Source organism: Chrysemys picta, chromosome 1, assembly GCF_011386835.1.
Source record: "Chrysemys picta bellii isolate R12L10 chromosome 1, ASM1138683v2, whole genome shotgun sequence".
NCBI classification, from domain to species: domain Eukaryota; kingdom Metazoa; phylum Chordata; order Testudines; family Emydidae; genus Chrysemys; species Chrysemys picta.
In genome coordinates, this window is record NC_088791.1 from 55,600,547 (window position 1) to 55,627,896 (window position 27,350).

Genomic DNA, 27,350 nt, shown 5'->3' on the forward strand with positions numbered 1-27,350 from the left:
GCCACCACTGCGTGAGCACTTTGGAAAACACCTGAGCCGCTGTCGAAAGGCCAAAGAGCAGAACCTTGTATTAATAATGTTCTGTCCCCAGAATAAACGTGAGGAATCTCCTGTGCACAGAATGTTTGGTTCCATGAAAAAAAAAAAAAAGGCAGCTTGGAGGTCAAGGGCTGAAAACCAGTCCCCTCCTTCCAGTGCTGGTATTATTGTTGCTAATTTGTCCATCCTGAACCATTGGACCCTTATGAAGTTGTTGAGTTCTCGGAGATATAAAATAGGCCTTCATCCTCTGCTCTTTTTCTGGGCTAAGAAGTAGTAGGAGTAAAAACCATTCCCTCTGTGCTGTGATAGTACCTGCTCCACGGTGCCCAAATGTAGGAGGTGGTTTACTTCTTTCCGTACAAGGTGTTTGTGAGAGGGGTCCCTGAAGAGGGACGGAGAGATGAATGGTATCATATAGCCTGAATTGATTATTTCCAGAACCCAGTTGTCTGTGGTGATGGATTGCCATGCTGGTTATAAAGGGGTCAACTGTATCCAACACGGAGGATGGTTAGTGATGGGGTCAGCACTGAAGAATGTGGGAGATCTTTTGGTCCCTCAACCAGACCCTCAAAATTGTTGTTTTGCAGAGGGCTGGTGGGATGTTGATGACTAAGTTGGGAGATTGGCAATGCTTTGGAGGCCTCTCTCTTTGCCTTTGTATGTCATCGTGCCTCTTTTGTGAGGTGTACAGAACAGACCTTGTACGTTGAGTGGGATAAAATTTACCATTTTCTTTTTGACGTAGGTGTGTATACACCCAGGGAGCAAAGCGTCACCCTTGAGTCTTTCATGGCATGAAAAGACTCATCGGTTTTTGCCGCAAACAGCTTCTGGCCATAAAACGGGTGGTCCTCCATGGTGGATTGTACCTCCTTTGGGAAGCTGGACAGGTGGAGCCACAAAGCCCGGCATAAAACTATGGCAGTGGCCTTGGAGCATGCTGCTGCATCAGCCACATCTAAAGATGCCTGTAAGGCAGTTCCAGATAGGAGCTGGCCCTCCAAAATGATGGACTTAAATTGGTCTCTTTTGTCTTCCGGTAGGATGTCAATAAATTCTGCAAGCTTGGAATAATTTGTGTGGCCGTATTTCCCCATTAGAACAGCGTAATTGACAATCCGGAATTGAAGAGTGGCGGATTAATAGGCCTTGTGGCCAAAGAGATCTAAGTGTTTCCACTCTGTTGTACGGGGTGGATCTGGGTTGTTGTCTGCCTCATTGGTTGACAGCATCAACCATTAGGGAGTTTGGTGTGGGTGAGAAAATAAGAAGTCCAGTCCTTCAGAGGGAATGTAGTACTACTCTCTTGGGGGTGGGCAGTATCGTAGCCAGGATCTGAGGTATGTTTTTGACCGGCTCCATGAGTGCATCATTTATAGGAAGCACAATTTTTGATGAGGAGAATGTCCAGCAATTTGTGCTGGAACACTGGGACCTCCTCTCAAGAGATCTCTAGGGTATCAGCCATTCTTTTAAAGAGTTCTTGAAAAAGTTTAAAATAGTCTGCCGCTGTGGGTGGCAATGGCATTATGGCCTCGTCTGGGGACAAGGAAGAATGTTTGCTAGTGGTGTTGTGTCCTGGTCCCAGGCCGCCTCCTGTTCTTCAAAGCTTTCCTCAGGGAGCTCTGAAAGTGCAGTAACTGAGGATGGTGGGGGAGATCTAAGTCTATCCCTGTATGGGTTCTGGGGTACTGTTTCCTGTATGCTCCCCAGGGGTCCCAGTAGGGCCACTGAGTGGAGAATGGCATAGGCGGTGGCATCCATGGGGGGGCTATACCAGGTCTTGGTGTCAGGCCTGTGATGAGCTTTAGGCTGCACAGGGAGACCCAACACTTCAGTAGATTGAATGGGAGAGGAATGGTGAGATGAGAATGCACCCTCCCCCTCAGTATCTTCTTCCTTGCTAGAGAATGGAGGGGCCAGAGGTGAAGTGGGCTGACATGGTTCTGTGTGTGCCAAAGAAACACTGTTGCCAAAGAGAGGTGATTCCGGCATTGAGACATGCAGGTCCGCATGATGTAGGAAAAGGTGCGGTGCCGATGGTTTTGGTACCGAGGTAATCGGTGCAGATGGCGCTGTTGTAGTCATGGCTTTTGGTGCCTGCATTGGAGCACTGTGTGCTACTAGGTCAGAAGGTGGCATCATAACCTCTCAGTGCCGTAACCTTCAGGAGACTGTCGGTGCCATAATGGAGGAAATAGGTTTCTGTTTGCTCCTTAACTCCGAACCTGCCTGCTCAGGGTCACTGGCTTTAACGGTACATGTGGTACCGGAGGATCCCACTGCCTCAGAATTACTCAGCCATGGTGTGGTTGGTACTGAGAATGAGGAGCAGGCCGGAGAGGAGAAGTCAAAGCCCTTTTCGTCACTACCCTTTTGGTGAAGGGGGCGAAGTCACCGGAAGCCGTTGTCCAGGGCAGGTCTTCAGATCTGGATAGGATGCTGGGTGCAGACTTTTCCATTAATAGAAGTTTGAGACATAGGTCTCTGTCCTTTCTGGTGCGAGGCTTTAGTGCAGTGAGAGCACTCTGAGGAACGTCTCCCCCACTAGGCACCGGACACACAGAGTGCTCGTCAGAGACGGGGATTGCCTCTCAGCAGGAAAGGCAGTGCTTGAAGCCCAGTGAACAAGGCATGGCTCAAGATATAGCAGTTCAACCCTAACGGTGAACACTAACTAAGCTAAGGGGTATTCATATGGAGAAAAAAGAAAATACACAGGGAGAAAGGGAAAAGTAAGCCCAACTAAGGTACTAAAGACTTCTCTAACTTATTTTAAACACTAAGTATAGCTATCAGTCCTAACACTGCTGGGAGTGCCGTCTCAGGTCAAGGATGGATGAGAAAGAACTGAGGGGGGTCTGGTCGCACAGCACTAGATAGGCGCCGACAAGGGTGCAAGACGGGGAGAGCAGATGCGCACGCAAACACTGCTGCTGAAATTCTCCGATCAAAGGTGCTGGGACACACCAACACCTGAATGGAGCATCTATAGGGACACACCTCAAAGCCCACAAGGTTTGTCCAGAAATGGTCTGCTTATTTATTGGTTCCTCTTCATGGTTTCATAACCCATTATCTTGCTATGCTTACATAAAATAACGTCTTCTTTTTACAAATATTAAACCTACCAAAAAATGTAAAGTTACTAAAAATGAAGACCATTAATATACTTTTGTTTTATTTTCTCAGAGATAGTCAGATATCTTTGTGCAGTGTATCTATAAGATGACCTAATCAGATTTTAAACAGAAGACAAGTAACTTGCCATATTAAATGTTCACATAAAAGCACTGTGTTGCTTGGGGACTATGTCTGTGTCGAATAATTCTGAAGCATGCCAGACGTGCAATGTTACTTTTCCGACAAACTATTTGGAGCATTTGAAAACAAATTTGCATTACAGCTGTAATATGTGTAAACTACTCATTAAAGATGAAACTTTGAAGTCATGCTAACACTTCAATGTACTGTACAACTATTGTTTCAGGTTACTTGTGGCATGCTGTAAAGTAGTAAGCTCAGAATTGTTTGGCTAGTGCTCTCAGCTAGTCATGAGATCCTAGGGGAAAAAAGTTAATAAGAAACTCCTAGTTTCAAATAATAAATCTGAGCACTGGAAATGAGCAATTGCAAAATGTGTACTTGTTCTATCTATACTGAATTAATCTGCAGGTTTACAGCTCATTGCAACAAATCTTATCAGCTTGTTAAAAATGGTAACCCACAAATAGTTTTTCATTATGTTAGGCTAGAAAATGGTAAGTGTCTCAGTTAGAAAAAAATAATGTTGAATATTAGCATTTGCTAGACATGCCTGGTCTGTTAAATATGAGTAAATAGAGATTTCATTCAATTTAATAAAATCAGTAGAAATGATGTCAGTGTTCTAATGAAACTCATTCTGTAATATCATAGCACCCGGTTAAACAGAGAGCTAATGACTATATTCCTACATGTCTCTTGAAACAAAAGCTCACTGTTTTAAAAATTATTCTTTTGTTTTTTATATTTACATGGCAAGGATTTGTAAGCCTGTTAATAATTCCTAAATAAGTAGTAATAAAAAGAAAAGAAATAATGCAATAAAGAAAATTTGTTAAATATTCTCTGGATTTCTTCTTGATATTTAATTTCTCAGGATAAAAGATAATGCACAAAGTGTCATTAAGGGGGCATACAAGTCCAGTTTATGAAGACAATTGCACTATGAGCACAAGAAAACACATCTGAAGTAATTTTTAAAGTGTGCTTAATTTGCCAGTTTTTATATAACTGATACTAGCTGCCAGTAATTAGTTTCTATTTAATATTAGAGCCTACCTAAAAGCAGCTTCCCAAAAGCAGTTCATTCCACAAACATCAGAGGGCAGCATCCAATAGGAATTCCAGTAAGATATAGACAAATTCTTACACCTAACAGGATAAGACAGAAATAACAATCCTATAAGAAAGTTACTGGTTTTACATCAAAATTAAATGTATTATTTTCAGCTCAAACATCAGAACTGTTATTCCGTGGCATAGCAGTTCCATAAAGAACACTAGCTTATATTGTATCAAGACTTAGATAATAAACCAGATACCTACTAGCCCAAACACTAAACATACTAGCTAGAGCAGTAGTCCCCAAGCTTTTTACCTTGCGCCCCTCTTATCCCTGTCTGTGCCCCTCCACCGTCACCAGACAGGAGTAAGGGGATCAATGATGGGGCTTCAGCTGGGGGCAGGTGCAGAGCTCCAGGCACTGGGCCAGCAGCTGGGACCCCAAGCACAGGGCCAGCAGCTGGGACCCCAAGCACAGGCTGGCAGCCGGGAGCAGAGCCTCAGGTGCAGAGCTGCAGCTGGGACCCCTGGTGGGGGTGACTGGCAACTGGGGCCAGGACCAGGAGTGGAGCTCGGTGCCACTCTCTCCCTGCCCCCCATGGGGGCTGTCCCAAGCCCAGCCATGCCCCGCCCCGAATATTCCTTTGTTCCCCCCTAAGGGGGCACACCCCACACATTGGGGACCCCATAGAGGTACATCTATAAGAGAGTATTGGGCACCATCAGCAATGTCCAAGAGCAATTCTATTATGAGAAGCCCCGTCCTCACTCTTGCTCTCCCTTTTCCCCACCCCACCATTACCTCCAAATGCCAGGAAGGGAAAGAAGGCTGGGCTTTTTACCAGGCTTCTGCCCTAGACTCTTCTTGGGTCTCTCTTTGGATATTAGCCTGTAGTTAATAGGCATCATACTTTTGAAATGCTTCACCCCTAAAGGCTGGCAAGGAGGAGCTGTCTGTCTTTTCACCCCACCTTTAATATTTCCTATTCTTGTGAGGAGGGAGGATTTCTATGACTGCATATGTCCTCTCCACATGCACATACTATTTACTGAATTTTTCTCCCTGGTACTATTTCCAGTGCTTGCTTCTACTGTTCCTCAGTTCTTTTTAAAGCAAAAACAGCATGAAATTGACATTTTCATCACTGCCCACAGAGTTTTCAGTAACAGCAGTGAAACTGACCAGTCTAATTTCATTCTGCTTACCAAAGCTGTGACCAGCAGAATTGTTTGCTATGGATAAATGAGGAATATAATACATAGGTTTAATAGTAGTTTTTGCAACCCCAAGAACTAGATTTTTTTTTAAATGAAAACTTAAATGTTGCAGAAATTGAGGATATAGGTCCCCTCGCGGTCCAGAGCAAGCTTTTAATTTGCCATGGGCAAGTGGCAAACCACTATCTACATTACAGGGATATTTTTATTAGAATCAGAGGGTACCTTGCAAATACTGGTTCTCTTGTGACACAAGGAGCAAGGTGAACTTCCATTTAAGTATTCTCAGGAATTTTCTTTTTCTAAGGCCTCATCTAGTCTAGAAAAATACATGCTTTCTATACAAAAAACCTGTTCACTAAAGTAACAGGCTTCAGAGCCCTAGTGTAGATGGGGCCACTAGTATTTCACCATAAAATTTTTTAACAGGTTGAAGAGCTAGCATATGTTTTTTCCTCTAGACAGCCTAAATCAGTCCTAAATTAGAATAGCTTTTTAAATGTAATCTTTTTTAAATGGACATTTTGTCTGTTTAAATGTCATTCCCATCCACCCAAAAACCTTCATTTAATATTCGACTAACATGTCTACACAAAGTTATTTTCATAGAGGATGGTAAGATATGACGTGGCAGAACCTTATTTCTTTGTAGTCACATTTACAGTGATGTGCAGTGTCATAATAACCATCCTTGGCAAGTTTTCCTCCTTCATATTAATGACATGTGCAATAATGACCTCTATTAGATTAAGAACTGAAATAGCAGGTTCTATTGCTGCCCTACCCACTTTTACACAGTATTAGGCAAGTAATGACTAGGGAAAGCTTTTTAAATGCATGTTCAAAGGCCTATGTGAGCAAACCAACCTCAAAATTTCACTTACACACACATTTAAAAAATGATAAATTTGAGGATTCTAAAGTGCAGATATACTCTGAAGTGACCTCCTATGCCCCATTTTCCCAGGGCCACAACTAGGCTGGGGCAAGATGAGCAGCTGCCTAGGACACAGAGCTGGCAGGGGCACAAAAATGGGGCAGTGCAGGATTGAGCCCAGCGGCATCAGGCCCTCTCCCCCCAGAGGATTGGGCTCAACACCACTGGCTGGAGTCCACGGGCATAGTTTGAGGTGGGGTGTGGTGTGGCATTGCCCCTCCCCCTAAATAGAGACCTGGGCCAGGAGTGGAGGGCATGAAGCTGCTTCTCCTGGCAACGGTACCGCTGCAGCTGGATGCCATCTCCTGAATTCTAGTGCCTTCTACATGTGCTGAGCTCCCTATTTGGCCTCCATCCTGTTTTCTGTACAACCGTGAGTGCCCACAGGGGGAGGAAGCAGGGCAAGGGAGGCAGGGTGTAACCCTAGGGGTTGCAATATTCTCAGTCTTGCTTTCCGGAGCTGGCAGGAATGAGTCCACGCTTCCAGCGGTCACCGGTCCCCAGTTCCTGGGCTGGGCACTGGGCTCAGATGGCTGAGTTCAGAGCTCAGGCTGTGTGACTGCGAGCCCAGCAGCCATGGGGCTGGGGCGGGGCAGCAAAGGAGAGCAAGGGGCTGTTCGGCTCTATGCACAGGGAGTAGGGGAGAGTGACCTGGCTACAATGGCAGGTCCCCAGATGGCAACCAGGATATGACCAGGCTGCTGAGAGGCAGGTGCCCAAGGGGCATGAGTACTGCAGCGAGAACCTTGGGGAGCATCTCATGGCAGCCAGACTCCACGGGCAGGGGCTGGCTCCAGGAGGTGTCACAAGTCAGCACCAAGCTCCTTCATGGCGGAGGCAAGAGTGTGTCAGGGGCACAGCTTAGAGTGTGCTGCCCACCCTGCCTGGGGAGTGGCCGGCCGTGCAGAAGAGCACAGAGAACCACAGGCCCAAGCAGCTCCCACCAGTTTCCCAGCTGCTGGCTCGTGGCAAGAGGTGACTGTTTTCTAACTGGGGGGGTGCATCCCCCTAGGGAGGCACATCCTGCAGCTAAATGGGAGGCAGAAATCTGGGGAGAGTGCACATGACACCATGTCATCCCCCCCCCCACACACACACAAACACGTTGCCCCTAGAGAGCACAAATATGATTGCTCACCCCGGGTGCTAAAATGCTTAGCTACGGCCCTAAGTTTTCCTAACTAGAATGTGGTGGTAATAATACCTACCCTCCTTTGAGCTCTATGGATGAAGAGCACTTTGGGAGAAGGGACGGGGGGAGAAAAAGTATGGTTTTGTGTAAGTGTAAAAGAAGAAAACCACAGTGTTATAGTACTAATAATATTTGCATTATTTTTGATTACTACAGTGATTTGGAGTTTTTTTGCTTATAGACTCAAGGACTTCTACAGACTCAACCTGGAACATGAAAATTAAGTTGAGTTCTTTCCTGCTTGTACTTTATAAGCACTACAGATTTAACAATTGGACTAAAACAAATTCTGTTGATACCGAAGGCGGGGGACAAAAATCATCTTGCTATCACCATTAAGCTTCTTATAGTATTTGTAGTAGAAGCTTTTGTCAAAGTACTAAGCATATGACTCCTAATGCATACAAAGACCAGATTTTGATTAAGGTGGCTTTTTATTAGGTGGTCACTTTTCTGACTATAAACTGTGCTTTAAATGCCTTAAAAAAGTTAGTGCAAAGTTAAATACTACAAAATCATCTTTGTACCTTAGTCAATTACTGCACATATTCAAATATAAAGAAGCTATATACAATATGCAGGAGAACGTGTCTTACCTGTTAATTTCTTTTTTCAGATAAAAAGTGTCTGCCAATCAGACCAATAATTCCACCTCCCCTTCTCATGTATACCAACAGAAATTGCAACAAAACTGTAAATCTCAGAAGAGATATAGGAAGGCTGGTTCATCCAATGTTCCTGACAGAATTATTTCAAAGTTTATTCAATTGACATACCATATAAAGTGTGTAACCATGACAACCAACAATTAGGCTAATGTAAGCATGAGCTCTCAGGTCTGAAGGATAGCAAAATCTTTTTTTTTTTTTTTTTTAAACACATGTACCTACTATAATGATTGTACCAAATTAGCAGACATGCATTAATTAGAAAAAGAAAACAGATAAATAATCTTGTGTCATATCAAAAGAATGTCCAATCACCACCATAGGGAAGTTACTGAAAGTAAAAAAATTGGGAGGCAGACAGCATTTAGACAAATTAAATAGTCCTATATTTTTGCTTTTTATTGTCGACCATTGCCTAAAGCTTGCTGATATGGTCTTCAGAAAGCCAGAGGAGACCAGACCAGTATATTCAACCTGTACTTGCACTAAGACTTTTGAATAGGCATTTTAAAAGCTTTTTCTGTACTGCAATGAAGTACTTATTTTACACATTTCTTCCACTGATGCTCTGTGCTATGACCATCAAAGCCTTCATGGAATTGGCTTTAGTTCCCTGAAGAAGTGATGAATCATTTGTCTTGAAAGACAAGAACATTTCTTAACACATCTGACTCCAGCAATCTTGTTGTCTTTGAACCTTGGGTGAAACACAAAGAGGACAGAATATTTCCAATATGGTTTAGTACTCATGTAAGTCCAGTATTCAGTTTCTTCCAGGATACTGCTTCACTGTGTAAAATGCTTGTGCAGATAGATATACTTTGTTATAAAAAGACGCATTGTAAGATGTTATGCTTCAAAAGCTAAGATTCCCCCCTTGATGCACCAGCAATACTATATTTTCTGCAGTACTGCATCTTTGATTTTGAGTCCTTCCTGAAGATTAAAGCAACACCTTCCTGAAGATTAAAGCAAGAATCTATACAATTTATTTCAACCCGTTTGACAGATGGCTCGAGATAGAACTGGGTCCCAGTATAATAGGTTCTTCCTTAATCAGGAGAGACAGTGGTGCTGGCATCAAAATCTCTATACTATTGGAATAGCTTTGCTTCTTCACTCAACATGGAGCAATTAGTATTACACATATATTATCATCATCATCAACTTCTTCTCAACAAGAGGCATTTGTGGATAGGTTGCTGAAAACAACATGAGAGGATCATATGGATGCCCTGTCATTTGCCAAAAGAAAAGTGCGTCTACTAGGTGATGTCTCCATTTACTTATCACAGGGATCGGCAACCTTTGGCACGTGGCCCGCCAGGGTAAGTACCTTGGCGGGCCGGGCCAGTTTGTTTACCTGCTACGTCCGCAGGTTCGGCCGATCATGGCTCCCAATGGCCCCGGTTTGCCGCTCCAGGCCAATGGGGGTGGCCAGAAGCGGTGGCCAGCAACCTCCCTCGGCCCGTGCCACTTCCCGCAGACCCCATTGGCCTGGGACGGCAAACCGCGGCCAGTGGGAGCCACGATCGGCCGAACCTGCGGACGCGGCAGGTAAACTGGCGGGCCGCGTGCCAAAGGCTGCCGATCCCTGACTTATCAGATGGTTAAATACTAGGACTGTCAATTAATTGCAGTTAACACAAGCAATTAACACAAAACAAATTAACACTTTTTTCAACAAGCATTAAATCGCACACCTCTCTTTTGACCCACTTCACTTACTGTATTTCATCGCTTGGTGACCATTGGCACAGTTCTACTGTGTTCTCATGATCTGGAGTGATTAAATATCAGAAAAAATTAATGGAGCAATGTAGTAACAGTTCAGGTCTTTTGAAGGGGAAGTTTAATTTTTAAAAAACTTCCGGATGGTTCTCTGGATTAAAAAAAAAAAAAAAAAAAAGACTTATCTGTAGCTATTGCAATGTTTCGAAGTACTTCAAGTCTGCAGTACCACCTATGCACTAAACATGCTTTCATCTCCAGGTTTTGTGCTACAGAAAACCCACCGACAGCAAATAAACCCCGCCAGCCGCAACAGAGTATGCTTACAGAGTTCCAGAATCGCTACAAGCCCATGGATCAAAGTACAACAGCTTAACCAATGCTATAGCAAAGAGGATAGCTATGGACTCCAGCCCACTCAACATCGTAAACGACAGAGGGCTAAGAGATGTTATTCAAATTGCATCTTCCAATCAGTCATATACTTTGCCCTCCAGAGGAATACATGACCTGTATCACAACAAGAATACTATAAAGTTGGAGTTTCTGAAAAATAACCTAGTTGTTACTTTGACTGGTGATCACTGGACATCCTTGAGCAATCACAGCTATCTTGAAGTTGATTGATTACTGCATGGACACTGCAGTCATTTGCTTTATGAGTAATACATACTGAAGAGAGACATTATGCTGAAGCATGTGCCAAGCGTTTTTTGGATATTGCAAAATAATGGAATATTCAAATAAAAGGTAACACTTAGTACTGACAGACAGGGCACGTAATATGATTGTCTGCTGTGGTCATTTGCCTTTTGAATACAAGACATGCATCGCTCACAGTCTGCAGTGATGCATTACAGTGGTGCTCGGTGACGGTTTTGAAAATGTGTTGACAAAATACAGAAAACTTGTGGGCCATTTCAAACACAGTGCAGCTAACAGTACAGAGCTAGGAATACAAGCTGCAAATGGACAGAAACAAGAACCTCCTCTACAAGATATTTCAACCAGATGGAACTCCACATTGGGTATAGTTCAGCGCTTGCTTTGCAATAAAGTCGCTATCACAGCCACCTTAGCTCTTCAAAAGCACAATCAGTACCAACAAGGATTTTGAGAAACTGTCAAAAGCTAGAAACACTACTTGAGCCCTGCAGATTTGTAACTGAACTCCTTGGGGGAGAATATTGTCTCCTGCTCCGTGGTTTTACTCGCATTCTGCCATATATTTCGTGTTATGGCAGTCTGGGATGATGACCCAGCATGTGTTGCTCGATTTAAGAACACTTTCACTGCACAGTTGACAAAACACAAAGATGATACTAATATGAGATTTGTAAAGATAGATACAGCACTCAATCGAAGGTTTAAGAATCTGAAGTGCCTTCCAAAATCTTAAAAGAGCAACACCCCGATGTGGAAACTACAGTACGTTACCCACCCAAAGAAGAAAAAAAAAACGCCCACACGTTCTGTTGGTGACATCTAACTCAGAAGATGAAAATGAGCATGTGCTCATCCACACTGCTTTGCATCATTATCGAGCAGAACCCATCATCAGCTTGGAAGCATGTCCTCTGGAATGGTGGTCGAATCATGAAGGGGCATATGAATGTTTAGCATACCTGGTACGTAAATACCTTGCAACACCAGCTACAACAGTGTCACTCGAATGCCTGTTCTCACTTTCAGGTGCCATTGTAAATAAAAAGCAGGCAACATTATCTCCCATAAATGTAAACAAACTGGTTTGTCTTGTATCAGAGGGGTAGCCGTGTTAGTCTGAATCTGTAAAAAGCAACAGAGGGTCCTGTGGCACCTTTGAGACTAACAGAAGTACTGGGAGCATAAGCTTTCGTGGGTAAGAACCTCACTTCTTCAGATGCAAGTAATGGAAATCTCCAGAGGCAGGTATATATCAGTGTGGAGATAACTAGGTTAGTTCAATCAGGGAGGGTGAGGTGCTCTGCTAGCAGTTGAGGTGTGAACACCAAGGGAGGAGAAACTGTTTCTGTAGTTGGATAGCCATTCACAGTCTTTGTTTAATCCTGATCTGATGGTGTCAAATTTGCAAATGAACTGGAGCTCAGCAGTTTCTCTTTGGAGTCTGGTCCTGAAGTTTTTTTGCTGTAAGATGGCTACCTTTACATCTGCTATTGTGTGGCCAGGGAGGTTGAAGTGTTCTCCTACAGGTTTTTGTATATTGCCATTCCTGATATCTGACTTGTGTCCATTTATCCTCTTGCATAGTGACTGTCCAGTTTGGCCAATGTACATAGCAGAGGGGCATTGCTGGCACATGATGGCATATATAACATTGGTGGACGTGCAGGTGAATGAGCCGATGATGTTGTAGCTGATCTGGTTAGGTCCAGTGATGGTGTTGCTGGTGTAGATATGTGGGCAGAGTTGGCATCGAGGTTTGTTGCATGGGTTGGTTCCTGAGTTAGAGTTGTTATGGTGCGATGCGTGGTTGCTGGTGAGAATATGCTTAAGGTTGGCAGGTTGTCTGTGGGCGAGGACTGGCCTGCCTCCCAAGGTCTGTGAAAGTGAGGGATCATTGTCCAGGATGGGTTGTAGATCACTGATGATGCGTTGGAGAGGTTTAAGCTGAGGACTGTACGTGATGGCCAGTGGAGTTCTGTTAGTTTCTCTTCTGGGCCTGTCTTGTAGCAGGAGGCTTCTGGGTACACGTCTGGCTCTGTTGATTTGTTTCTTTATTTCCTTGTGTGGGTATCGTAGTTTTGAGAATGCTTGGTTTGTCTTAGTGATTGGCTGAACAAGTAGGACCAAGTGGACTTGTAGGCTCTAAAGTTTTACATTTTTTTTTTTTTTGCATAACTGCATTCAAAAAATAAAAAAATTCTACATTTGTAAGTTGCAATTTCAAAATAAAGAGATTGCACTACACAGTACTTGTATGAGGTGAATAGAAAAATAGTATATTTATTTTTTACAGTGCAAATATTTAGTCAAAAATATAATAAAGTGAGCACTGTACACTTTCTATTCTGTCTTATAATTTAAATCAATATATTTGAAAATGCAGAAAACATCCAACAGTGTTTAAATAAATGGTATTCTATTGTTTAACAGTGGACTTAAAATGGTGATTAATTGCGACTTTTTAAAATCTTGTGATTAATCAATCACAATTGTTTTAATCATTTGACAACCCTGTTAAATACATCTCGGCTCAGATTTCACTCCTCTGATGAGCAATCCTGCTGCAAAAATCAGGCCATTGTTACACTGAGGCCTTATCTACACCACAGTTTTGTAGAAGCAAGTTATAACAATCAAAAACCAGTATAATTATGTTGCTTGTGCACGTTCATACAACGCTCCTTCTGTCGGCAGAGCGTGTACAAAGTTGGTGCTCTAGCACCAACAGTGAGAACAATGCACTGTGGGTAGCTATCCCACTGTGTTACTCACTACTTTCTGCAGCTACAAGTTGTGGGAAGGCAGAGTGGATCTCAATGCATCATGGCTGCAGGTTCAACATCCCATGATGCAGTTTTTTTCCATCCTATCATTCCATGGGCTTCCAACTGTGTTTCATGACATTTTTCAATTACTCTTGTTTACTGAGTGCCAGTCATCTGTCTGAAAGGATGGATTCCGCACTGCTCTCTAATGTTGTGGTCACTGTTATGACCCATTGCGAATGGTCACACAGTATATCATGAACTCCCAATCTGAACAGCAATCAATCAGAGTTGCCTGACCTGCTGTGTCCCATGGAAAAAAACCCACCAGATTACTTTTGGCATTCACGCAGCAGCTGCACACAGTGGACCATCGTTTGGGGCTCAGGAAACAAGCACTGAATGGAGGGATCGCATTGTTATGCAGTTCTGGGATGACAAACAGTGACTGCAGAACTTTTGGATGCAGAAAGCCACCTTTCTGGAACCGTGCACGGAGCTCGACCCAGCACTTCAGCGCAAGTACACCAAAATGAGAGCTGCCCTCTCAGTGGAGAAGCACATGGCAACTGGTGTGTGGAAGCTGTCAACTCCAGACTGCAACCAGTCAGCTGCGAATCAGTTTGAAATCGAGAAGTCCACCGTTGGGGCTGCATTAAAGCAAGTGTGCAGAGCCATTAATCGCATCCTGCTATGAAGGACTGACTCTTGACAATGTGCGTGAAACAGTGGATGGCTTTGCAGCAATGAGATTTCCTAACTGCGGTGGGGCGATAGATGGCACGCATATCCGAATTTTGTCCCCGACCATCCTGCGACATCAACAGAAAGAGCTATTTTCTATATTGCAGGCACTTGTGGATCACTGTGGGCGTTTCACGGTCATCAACATGGGTGGTCCAGGAAGGTGCATCACGCATGCATCTTCAGAACACTGGTGTGTACAGAAAGCTCCAAGCATGGACTTTCTTTCCAGATCAGAAGATTCCAGTGGAGGATGTTGAAATGCCCATAGGGATCCTGGGAGACCCAGTGTACCCCTTACTCTCACAGCACATGAAGCCTTACACAGGAAACCTGGACAGCAGCAAGGAGTGTTTCAACAGTAGACTGAACAGGTGCAGAATGACCAAGAATATGCCTTTGGCAGATCAAAAGTACACTGGCGTGTCCTTTATTGCAGTTTAGATCTAAATGAGGAAAATATTCACATGGTCATAGCAGCCTCCTGCACACTCCATAATATTTGTGAGGCTAAGGGTGAAAAGTTTCCTCCGGGGTGAAGTGCAGACACCAATCGCCTGGCGGCTGATTTTGAGCAGCCAGATGCCAGGGCTATTATAGAGGGGCACAACAGGGAGCTATCAGAATCAAGGAGGCTTTGAGGCAACATTTTGACAATGAGCACCAGTAATGTGTCTTTCTATACAGCACTCTGCCATGTTTTAATTTGCCACCTTGCATGAAAATTGTGATGATTCCTGACTGTGATTTGGAGTCAGCAAATGATCATATTGCCACTGAGTATTAATTCCAGCAGCAACAACCACATATAGAAGACAAATAGATATTGCTTATCTTTCAGAGAGTTTGTTTTTATTAAATACCAATTAACAACACACATAAAAGGCTTGGTGGGAAGGGAGATAACAGTGCAGGGCAATGTAGGCTCTCATAGCTGTGTGTAAGTCTAGCTATCATTTTGAAAGCTGTTCAAAGGGGTGGATTGAACAGGGTACCGAGATGCTCCAGGAAGTTGCAAGGAACGTGTGGGAGGAGTTTGGGGAGGGCATAGAAAGTAGTTCTGTATTGGCTGCAAAGGGAGGTAGGGGAAGCAAGCACGTGTTCTGCCTGGAGCATGATTTAGGGACTTCAAAATCTCTGTTTACTCCTCCAACATTTATCATCCACTCCTGGCCCATTACAATTCACTCCTCGCTCTCCTTTCTGTACTGCCTGTCTATATTAATTTTCTCCTTCAAAGTTTTTCTCCACTCCCTGTGTTCTTGTTTTTTGGCCTCTGAGGATTCGAGCACTTCTCAGAACATGTCCTCCTTGGGCTCTTCCTTATCTGGCAGAGGCATTCCGCCGGTGTGTAAGGGGTTCCCCAGAAGGCTACATCTGCAAAAGCACAAGTAACAATAAACAGAAGTATGATTGTTAGTTCACGCACAGCATCAAATCATTATTGTAAAATACCCCTCTTTTTACATATGAATCAGTTTCTCACTGTCCCTTGGCAAGCACACATCTCAAACACCCTAAACATGGTGAGTTTGGCCCGGGGTAGGGGCAAAAGATGGGGGAAAGGTTCTAGGTGGCTTTTTAAGGGGATCGCTGCAGGTGACTAAGGACAATATTGTAAATTCTGCCACCATTCTCCATAGGCTGGGGAGGTGTCACTGAAGCCAATATCTCATTCCTGAGGGCAAGGATGTTGTATATTTTTATCTCTTCACCCACTTCTAGAATACACAGAGCTAGGGACAGCTCTACTTCATATAAATGAGCAGCATCAACTCAAACAGATCACTTACCAGAGCTCTCCTCTCCTACATCATGCGTGCCAGAGACAGCCTGCTGGCACTAGCTAGATCCCTCCAGAGTGGAAAAGAGGTCCTGACTCGCCAAACCACTGGACGACTCTGCCATGTGCTCCACCTCATCCTCCAACTTGAGCTCCTCATCCACTGTCCACTATCTCCAGCCACGCCAAAGTATCCACCAGGCTCTTGGCGGTGGAGGTGGGGTCACCAACGAGGATGATGTCCAGCTCCTTAGAAAAGTGGCAGGTCTTTGGCCCAGCACCAGAGCAACAGTTTGCCTCCCTTATCTTCTGGTATGCTTCCCACAGCTCCTTTATCTTTGCACAGCACTGATGCATGTCCCGTTCATAGCTCTTATCCAATATGCCACGAGAAATCAGACTGTAGGTATCAAAATTCCTACGGCTGGAGCGGAGCCCCCTGTCCCCACAATGCCAACGGATCCAACAACTCAAGCGGAAAAGCGTTTGCTGTATGGAGCCGCTATGGTCAGCCAAGAAGATGCGATCTGAGCTCTCCGCACCGAGCAAACAGGAAGTGGAATTTCAAAAATTCCCGGGCCTTCAAAGGGGGAGAGCCAGATGCCTGTATATCTGGATGCAGGGCAGCGAAGTTCAAACTGCTGACTAGAGTGGTCAGGATGGGCATTGTGAGATACCTCCTGGAGGCCATTTACAGCAACATAACCAAGCGTGGTGTCTACACTACCACTTGGTCGATATAACTTTGCCACATTTTGTCACGAAACCAGGAGAGTTTTGTGGCAGAAGGAGCATTGCAATATGTACACCTCCACTGTTTTGTCGACAAAACCTGACTTTTTGTTGACAAGGCCTGAGTTTCTCTTTCATGAGCTCTAAATTGAAGCTAAATAGTCTGCCCAACTGGACAGTTGCATAATTTGGAGGAGATCATTGCCTCTGGTACCTCCTTACTTTTTCAGGTATAATACTACTCACATGTTTTCAGAAACCACAACTGGCACCCTGAACCCTTTTTTAAAACGCCATAATAGAGGCTCAAACTATAGGTATACCTCAAATTAAAAACCGTAAGAGGTCCAAAAAATGCCACCATGGCTAAAACAACAGAGTAAAAGAGGTGATTAGAGACAGACATCTTTTAAAAATTGGAAGTCACCGCATACTAAGGAAAAGAGAAAAGGACAAACTGGCAAGTCAAATGTAAAAGTATAATTTAGGCAAGCCGAAAAAGAATATGAAGAGCAACTAGAAAAGGACACAAAAACTAACAGCACAAAACATTTTTAATATCAGAAGCAGGAATTCTTCCAAACATCAGTGGAGCCACCAGACACGATCAAGGTTAAAGGAGCACTCAAGGAAGACAAGAAGCTAAATGAATTCTTTGCATTGGTCTTCACTGCAGAGGATGTGAGGGAGATTCCCATATCTAAGCCATTCTTCTTAGGTGACAAATCAAAGGAATTGCCCCAGATTTAGAAGTCAATAGAGAAAGTTTCAAAACAAATTGATAAATTAAACAGTAATAAGTCACCAGGACCAGAGGGTATTCACCCAAGAGTTCTGAAGGAACTCAGATATGAAACTGCAGCTCTACTAACTGTGGTATGTAACCTATTGCTTAAATCAGCTTGCTTACCAGATGACAGGCAGATACCTAATGTAACACTGATTTTTTTTTTTTTTAAAAGGCTCCAGAGATGATCTTGGCAATTACAGGCCAATAAGCCTAACTTCAGTAACAGGCAAACTGGTTGAAACTCTAGTAAAGAGCAGAATTATCAGACACATATTGGGGAAGAGTGAGCACAGCTTTTGTAAAGGGAAATCATGCCTCACCAATCTATTAGAATTCTCTGAGCGGGTCAACAAACATGTGGACAAAGGTGACCCAGTGAATACAGTGTAATTGGACTTTGACAAGGTCCCTCACCAAAGGCTCTTAAGCAAACTAAGCAATCACCAGATAAGAGGGAAGGTCCTCTCCTGGATCAGTAACTGGTTGAAAGATAGGAAACAAAGGGTAGAAATAAACAGTTTTCACAGTGGAGAGAGGTAAATAGCGGGGTCTGCCAAGGACTTGTATGGGACCTGTGCTATTCATCATATTCATAAATGAACTGGAAAAAGGGGTAAACAGTGAGGTGGCAAAGTCTGTAGACAATACAAAATTACTTAAGATAGTTAAGTCCAAAGCTGACTGTGAAGAGTTACAATGGAATCTCACTAAACTGAGTGACTGGCCAACAAAATGGCAGATGAAATTCACTGCTGATAAACGCAAAGTAATGAGCAACAGAGGGTCCTGTGGCACCTTTAAGACTAACAGAAGTATTGGAGCATAAGCGTTCATGGGTGAATGTCCACTTCATCAGACACAAGTAATGGAAATTTCCAGAGGCAGGTATAAATCAGTATGGAGATGAGGTTAGTTCAATCAGGGAGGGTGCGGTGCTCTGCTAGCAGTTGAGGTGTGAACACCAAGGGAGGAGAAACTGCTTCTGTAGTTGGATAGCCATTCAGTCTTTGTTTAAACCTGATCTGATGGTGTCAAATTTGCAAATGAACTGGAGCTCAGCTGTTTCTCTTTGGAGTCTGGTCCTGAAGCTTTTTTGCTGTAAGATGGCTACCTTTACATCTGCTATTGTGTGGCCAGGGAGGTTGAAGTGTTCTCCTACAGGTTTTTGTATATTGCCATTCCTGATATCTGACTTGTGTCCATTTATCCTCTTGCATAGTGACTGTCCAGTTTGGCCAATGTACATAGCAGAGGGGCATTGCTGGCACATGATGGCATATATAACATTGGTGGACGTGCAGGTGAATGAGCCGGTGATATTGTAGCTGATCTGGTTAGGCCCTGTGATGGTGTTGCTGGTGTAGATATGTGGGCAGAGTTGGCATCGAGGTTTGTTGCATGGGTTGGTTCCTGAGTTAGAGTTGTTATGGTGCGATGCGTGGTTGCTGGTGAGAATATGCTTAAGGTTGGCGGGTTGTCTGTGGGCAAGGATGGGTTGTAGATCACTGATGATGCGTTGGAGAGGTTTAAGCTGAGGACTGTAGATGATGGCCAGTGGAGTTCTGTTGGTTTCTTTTTTGGGCCTGTCTTGTAGCAGGAGGCTTCTGGGTACACGTCTGGATGTGTTGATTTGTTTCTTTATTTCCTTGTGTGGGTATCGTAGTTTTGAGAATGCTTGGTGAAGATCTTGTAGGTGTTGGTCTCTGTCTGAGGGGCTGGAGCAGATGTGGTTGTACCTCAGCGCTTGGCTGTAGACGATGGATCGTGTGGTGCGTCCGGGGTGGAAACTGGAAGCATGAAGGTAGGCGTAGCGGTCAGTGGGTTTTCGGTATAGGGTGATGTTAACGTGGCCATCGCTTATTTGTACTGTGGTGTCTAGGAAGTGGACCTCCCACGTAGATTGGTCCAGGCTGAGGTTGATGGTGGGGTGGAAGCTGTTGAAATCATGGTGGAATTCTTCCAGGGCCTCCCTCCCATGGGTCCAGATGATGAAGATGTCATCCATGTAGAGCAGGCAGAGAAGGGGCGTGAGTGGACGAGAGCTGAGGAAGTGTTGTTCCAGGTCAGCCATAAAAATGTTGACATATTGTGGGGCCATGCGGGTGCCCATAGCGGTGCCACTGGTCTGGAGGTATATATTGTCACCAAATTTGAAATAATTGTGCGTGAGGATAGTCACAGAGCTCAGCAACAAGTTGTGCTGTGTCATCATCAAGGATACTGTTCCTGACAGCTTGTATTCCATCAGTGTGTGGGATGGAATAGAGCCTCTACATCCATGGTGGCTAGGATGGTGTTTTCTGGGAGGTCACCAATGCATTGTAGTTTTCTCAGGAAATCAGTGGTGTCACGGAGATAGCTGGGAGTGCTGGTGGTTTAGGGTCTGAGTAGGGAGTCCACATATCCAGACAGTACTTCAGTGAGAGTGCCAATGCCCGAGATGATGGGGAGTCCAGGATTTCCAGGTTTGTGGATCTTGGGTAGTAGATAGAATAGCCCCGGTCAGGGCTCTAAGGGTATGTTGAATTGTTCCCTTGTTAGTGTAGGGAGTGTCCTGAATAGATGGTGCAGTTTCTTAGTGTATTCCTCAGGGAGATCTGAGTAAAGTGGCCTGTAGAATTTGGTATTGGAGAGTTGTCTGGCAGCCTCCTTCTGGTAGTCAGACCTGTTCATGATGACAACAGCACCTCCTTTATCAGCCTCTTTGAGGCTGCACATTGAAAAACATAATCCCAACTATATGTGCAATCTTGGAGTCATCATGGATAGTTCTCTGAAAATATCTGTTCAATGTGCAGCAGCAGCCAAAAAAGCTAACAGAATATTGGGAAAGGGCTAGTTAAAAAGACAGAAAATATCATGTCACTATCTAAATCCATGGTACACCAACACCTTGAATACTGCACGCAGGTCTGGCCACCTCATCTCAAAAAAGATATTAGAACTGGAAAAAGTAAAGAGAAAGGCCACAAGAATTATTACAGGTATAGAACAGCTTCCATATGAGGAGAGATTAAAGAGACCGGGACAGTTCATCTTAGAAAAGAGATGAGTAAATGCTTCAAACATGTCAAAAAGATACGAGCTTGTTCAAGAGCCAGTACCATCAATAGAGAAACCCCATTCCTCTACTGACTGTAGCAAGAGTATACTCCGCCAAGAAGACACAGGTCCAGAGTTGATTAATCCAGTAGAATCAAAAAGAGCATGTTGGATTTGGCTATCAAACTCTAGTAGAAAATCTCAGACATTTTCATAAGCTGAATGCACTTTCTATATTCATGGACATATGCCAATTAGATTATAGTTATGGTATTGAAAAGACTGAACAAGAACAATGGATGTTGGCACAAATCCTGCTACATCAAGTTTAACAGGACCAAACCTAAAAAGGCTGAAGAGAAAAAAAAAAAAGTCTGAAAGCTGACAAATAGCAGAGCAAATACACACATTTAAGTGCCCAACACAAAGGCCCTCCAGAAAAAGAAGCCTGTTTTATTTGTGAAATGAACATACCATCAGAAGTATCAGAGGGGTAGCCGTGTTAGTCTGTATCCACAAAAACAATGAGGAGTCTGGTGGCACCTTAAAGACTAACGGATTTATTTGGGCATATGGTTTTTTACCCATGAAACCTTATGCCCAAATAAATCTGCTAGCCTTTAACGTTGTTTTTGTGGATACCATCAGAAGACCTCCATGAAGTTCCTACCCTTGGCATTAAGAGTCAAGTCTGCCAGTGTGCATTTCAGCTGAAAGACCAGCACTTGCTTGCGAAACTAAATGCAGGGGACATAGTAGCCCAAGAGGCAAAGTATCATGCAAGATGTTTGGTATCTCTCTACAAACAAAGTCACGAAGAAGAACACTGACAGAGAAAAAACAGATGATGTTGCATGGGATTCCCTTTGGTGAACTAACTGACCACATACACTGAAGAGACAAGACTGAATAAAGGAATGGCTTCAGTATTTAAACTAGCAGATCTCATAAGGCTCTACATAGCTAGATTAGAACAGCTGGGGATGATACTGGCTGGGCACATTCACAGCACTGAACTAAAATCCCATATTCTTTCACACATTCCAGATTTTCAAGCATGCAAAGAAGGCCTTCAAACAGGATATTGGACATGCCCTCCAAAAAGCATATGAGAAAGACTGTGACAAAGAAGCACTTCACCTGTCCCAAACAGCTAAAATTATTCAGAGACATGATTGAAATGAAAACAGTTTACTGGATCATCTGACACAGGATACTAAGCAAAAGCTATGCCCAAGTCACTGCTGGCACTGATGTCCAAGGTATTGGATGGTCCAAAAACATTAGAACTCAGTCAGAACAAGTTTCCATTCATCCAGCTACCCTTACTTTGGCACAATAGTTACAGTACAATAGCAACATCCATCGCTGCGAAGGAACAAAAAGTTTGTACCACAGCTAAGCTCAAGAAATGCCTTTACAACAGAGGTCCCCAAAGTGTGGGGCGCACCCCCTAAGGGGGTATGGAGGAACATCCGGGGGCCATGGTGGGGCCCAGGCCAGCCCCCACAGGGACGGAGAGGGAGTACCAACCAGCTCTGCTCCAGTCCTGCCCCCAGCCCCGTCCCCGGATCCCAGCCCCGCGCCTGGCCCTGTCGCCAGCCTCGACACAGCTCTGCTCCTGATCCCATGCCAACCCTCAGCCGCTGCTCCATTCCCAGCCTGGAGCCAAGGCTGGAGGTGGAGCCGCACCTGGCACCTGGTCCCAGGCCACAGCTGGTGGTGGGTCTGGGGCTGCAGCCAGGGGCCTTACTCTTGTCCACATCGCCCCCTCCCCCTGAAGCCGTGGCCCCACTCCTGGCCCCAGGGAGATGGGGGGATGACCCTCAAAAATGTGGGGACCACCACTTTACAATCTACATTCATTTGACGCTTCATGCAGAGACATGAAAAAACAAGCTAGTAGATAAAGTTTTTAAAAATTTTGATTGTCCATGTCCTATGACAAAGTGCTAGCCATTTCTACCAGCATGGCAAACAGTGCATGCCAACACTGAAGAGGAGAATGTAGTCTGTCCTTTAAAGCATTGTGGTGGCCTGTTCGTTACTGTGGCATAGACAACATAGTCCATAATTCCAGCTCCACACAGCAACAGACTCCTTCCAAGGAATTGGGATATTACTTTTTCAGCATTGCAGTACTCAAGTGGAGGGAGTTGTCCATGGAATTCCCACCCCACACAGACTGCAGCACCAGTGAAGAAGACTATATCATTTTCTGAGTCTTACACTATTGTGCCTCAACTGACCTTGAAGAAAACCATTGCTCCCATCCTTGCTGCAAATGCTGAAATCAAGACTGACTGCCAACTGATTACCCAAACCCTGCAAGAGAAGAATGCTTCTTGCCTTACTTATTCAAGCCACCCACAAGCCTGGATACCTTCATTGGAGATCAAGCTATTTCCTGGGAAGCTTACCATGCCAGCAAACAGCCAGTGCCAGACATCACTCAGGTCATCACTGCACTTCTTCCCCACTTTTCAGTTGACTTTAAGTCTGTGACAATGATTCATCACACCATGGATGTACACCACCTAAACCATTTCAATCATAAATTCATTTAAAACATCAATGTCATTCAACAGACCTTCACTTCTGTGCCAGGAATTTACTTACGGCATTCAATGCACCTGCACTGTGCTTTGCCAAGAATCCTTCTACAGAGGTACAAGTACATCCTTATTTCCCTTAATGTTACTAAATTGGTCTAGGAGAGAACTCTATAGTGGCCCCAGAAGATAGTTCACTACTCTGTTGGGGGAGAAGCGGGGCAGCGTTTAGAGCAACTGAAATTAATGTCAGTGGTATTCTTTTGTGGTCACCAAAATGCTGAAATTATTATTAATTTTATTAATATGGGTACCACCAGACAGTAATTTAACCATGAATTCCTTTATTAAATAAAAAGGACAAATAGTATTTATACAATTGCTCTAAATGTCTAAATAATAAGCAATTACTACATTCATACAGTAACAAACATGCATAAGCATTTGATCAGAATACTCATGAAAGGATCAGTCCCGGGGATAACCCTCTCATCCTGGCTTGCTCCAACATGTTCGGATAGGATCGGCTAAATACCCCTATCAAGCCTTGCTCCTTTATAAAGTGCTAAAGCAACTGATGCCATATTGACCATTATTAGCTTAGCTTAAAAAAAAAAAAAAAAAAAAAAAAAAAAACAGGTTTTGGCCTGTTTGGGTATGACCCCTTTCTTCGCCTTGGCTAAAATAACATATGGTAGCTGGGACTCTCTCTTAAATGTATGGATCTTAAAACTAGCTGCACCTAGCATTTTATCTTCCCACAAAGGCCCAAATTTTAAGATAACAGAGGTCTGTGAGACGACATTAAACATTTACCACATTTAAAAAACACTTCTCTTTGTCTGTTAGAATCAGTTTATAAACAGTCTTCTATAATTTATAGACTCTTTACCCAGAAGCCTCCTTTTTGTTTTATTAGCCATATAACAAGCTTAGCATCCTCTGAAAACTTGTCTTACTAGATGCCACCTTCCTCTTACCTCATAAGCCTATTTTTCAAGGCCTTATTAATTTGCTTAACCACCTACACAAGCTACGAAGCACACATATTTTTCTATCCAAGCTAAACTAACCTTACCTCTTCCATCCTACACCCTATAAAATTACTGTAACTCGGTGGTTCTCAAACTTTATTACGCCACAAACCCCTTCGGACAATAAAAATTACTCTACGGCCCCAAGAGAAGGGACCAAAGCCTGAGCCCTGCCACCCCAGGTTGAGGGGACACGAGCCAAAGTGTGAGCCCAAGGCCTTCAGCACCACAGGTGGGGGGGCCTGTAACCTGAGCCCTGTCATCCAGGCCTCTGGCAGTGGGGATTGGGCTTCAGCCCCAGGCCCCAGCAAGTCTAACACCAGCCCTGGGGTCCCAACCCCCAGTTTGAGAACTGCTGCTATAACTGTGATGGGAGAGAAGATACTCCCCCCCCCCCACTTTCAGTGGTACTTTGGGGATGTGACAGCAGTTTGTACAGAGACACCGTCGCCGTTTCTCCTGGGTGTCCAGCTGGGTCCCAGTCCCGTGCGGGGCAGAGACCTTGGCTAATCGTTCCCCTCACTCTGGGGGGCTTTTCCGCCCTGCCACGAGGAGACAAGCCAAGCCGCGGCACGGCGGGATTGTTGCATCTCCCGGCTGGCGGGGGACAGGGCCGGAAAAGTGCGTTCAAAACTGTCCTGTTGAAAAGCGGCTCGATCGCAGCTGGCGGCGTCCCCTAAACACCGCGCTCGGGCTCCCAGCGGCCCCCGCCAGGCAGGAGAGCGCCGCTCATGCCGGGGCTGGAGCCGCACAGCTTTGGAGAGACCCTGGAGCGGTCCCAGCGCGGGTCCTTTAACATCGCTACGGCGTAAGGGAAGAGGGGACGGCGCGAGCCCGTCCGCACGGAGCCCCGCACACCCGGGGGCTCTTCCACACGAGCCCCGGCAGCACCAGCCCTTGAGCCCGGCCCCTCCCCGGCGGAGAGGAAGGGGCCAATCCGTACCTGTCTGGCAGCTCCGGCTCCCCGCGGCCTGCGCTTCCCGCCGCCGCCACCACCCTCCCGCCGCCGGCGCGCTGTCTCCGGACGGGAGCGGCGGGGTCTCGGGCCTGCGGCTTCCCCCAGGCAGGCTCCTGCTCCAGGGCCAGCTGGCTGGAGCCGTAGAGCAGCGAGCACAAGCCACAGCCCAGGCACAGCAGCGCCACGCGCACGTAGCGCCGCATCCTCCCCGGCGGCCGGGGCCCGACCGGCAGCGCGAGCCCCAACGGACACAGCGGCAGCGCGAGCCCCGCGTTGGGGTCACTGCAGCGCTGAGGTAGCAGCGTCCTCCGTGTGGGAGGGGGCGGGGCTGGGAGGAGCCAGGTGCCGGGGGAGGGGGCAAATGGGGGAAAGCGAGGGCGGCCCATGGTGGCGCCAGCCAGGGCGAGGTGATGGCGGGTCGGCAGGAGGAGGAGCTGCGGTACAAGGGGGCATTGGAAGAAAGGGAGCCGTGGCAGGGGCAGTAAGACACGGGGGCCGTTTGCACGGCGCTCAGGGTGTGTGTCTCAGCACCCAACGTGGTGCGTTCAAAAGCCTTGTTAATTGCTGCAGCATTAAATAGTGGCTGGTTTCCAGTCTAGCAGAGTCGGAAAACTGTGGCCGCGCTTACAACATACAAAGTAAAACAAAAAAAATCGCTTCTCCCCTCTCCCTGACTTGTAGGTGAGGCTAGCAGAGATGATCTGTCCGGGGGGACAGAAGTTTCCTTGGGTGGTTGCTTTCATTGCTGCTGTTGTGGTGAAAGGCTGATCCTGTTCCCTTTAAGGCAAAAAGATCACAACTTTTGTCTTGCAAAGTAGCTGCTAGGAAATTACAGACGCAGCACACAAACCTGAACAGCCATTCAACCTTCATGGGGGGGGGGGGGGGGGGAGTGTGGACTTAACTCAATGCATAGTAAAATCCTAGTGAAGACAAAGTAGATTTTTAGTTTTTACGAGAGTTAGCAGGTCATCTAGGCAAACCTTAGGTGCCCCTGGCCTCTGTTCTTTAACTCAACCTGCTAACACGTGTTAAAATTACGAACTGCCTTGGCTTCACTAAATTTTACTGGGTATTAGCTAACTTGGGTTAAGAAGACATCCTTTTTCCTAGTGAATATTCTCCCTGAAACCTAACAACCTTTTATTAATGTTGGACTAAGGGATTACTTTCAGCTTGCTTTTCACAGTTTGTCAGGTAAAGTGTTACAAAAGGTGGCTTGCTCAGACAGACTTTTATTTGACAGAAGGCAAAAAAGAGGAAGAGAGGACAGAAGAAAAGGTGAGAAGTGGCACACTATGAAGTGGGTAATACCAGGCAGGTGCACATTTGAAGTGTGTTCAAGTTTCAGCACAATCCAATAAAGGTAATGTCATCTGGTTTCCTCACTCTGGTTCAGTCTGCTCAGGATATCTTTCATGCTCAGAACAGCAAAGGCTTTGATGCACCCATTTGATACAAAATTGCCAATCTCAAGCATTCAAAAATCAAACAGGCCACCCAAAATAATGATATTGGCTTGAAATTTTTGAAAATAATACATTTTTAGTTCTTTTTCTGTGCCTTTTGGTTTTTGATCCTTTAGGGTGCACTCAGGTCACAAGCTTTCCTCTGCAACAATAACAGTTATAAACTCAGGGTTTTTTTAAATGAAAGCTTGGATTCCCACATAATCACATTACTCCGGGAACTGGGATTTAAGGAAAAAACACCAAATATAAAATTTGCAAGACATTTGGTGTGCGTATGTGTGTGTGTGCGTGAGCCATGATGGTTGTGGATCACTGACCTATGGTGATCAGTGTGACGGGTTGGATCACAGAAACCCCCTTGGGATCTGCCACCTAATGTACTAAGGCTACATCTAAACTACAGGGGGGAGTCGATTTAAGATACGCAAATTCAGCTTCGTGAATAGCGTAGCTGAATTCGACATATCGCAGCCGACTTACCCCGCTGTGAGGACGGCGGCAAAATCGACCTCTGCAGCTTCCCGTCGACGGCGCTTACTCCCACCTCCGCTGGTGGAGTAAGAGCGTCGATTCGGGGATCGATTGTCGCGTCCCAACGGGACGCGATAAATCGATCCCCGAGAGGTCGATTTCTACCCGCCGATTCAGGCGGGTAGTGTAGACCCAGCCTAAGACTACCTCTGCTTCTGTTTTTC

The 27,350-nt window shown here is 45.1% G+C and overlaps 2 protein-coding genes across 4 annotated transcripts in view; both read right to left on the reverse strand.

Moving 5' to 3' along the window:
- The window catches only part of GXYLT1 (glucoside xylosyltransferase 1), a 78,975-nt gene extending 53,589 nt beyond the window's left edge, over positions 1-25,386 (reverse strand). For 2 of the 3 annotated variants that reach the window (XM_024100598.3, XM_042859228.2), the window contains exons 1-2: positions 25,169-25,386; positions 4,369-4,461 (exon numbers count right to left, since the gene is read on the reverse strand). In XM_024100598.3, the coding sequence (XP_023956366.2) occupies positions 4,369-4,461; positions 25,169-25,386 (311 nt within the window). The remainder of the gene's footprint in view (positions 1-4,368; positions 4,462-25,168) is intronic. The other variant, XM_005297928.5, reaches the window with a different exon arrangement.
- Positions 12,860-23,137, reverse strand: LOC122174638 (uncharacterized). The gene is made up of 2 exons (XM_065557152.1): positions 16,086-23,137; positions 12,860-15,669 (listed from the first exon to the last, which is right to left on the reverse strand). Exon 1 carries the CDS (start codon positions 19,840-19,842, stop codon positions 18,598-18,600), a length of 1,245 nt encoding a protein of 414 aa, XP_065413224.1. The 5' UTR covers positions 19,843-23,137; the 3' UTR covers positions 12,860-15,669; positions 16,086-18,597.
- Positions 25,387-27,350: the final 1,964 nt, after the last annotated feature.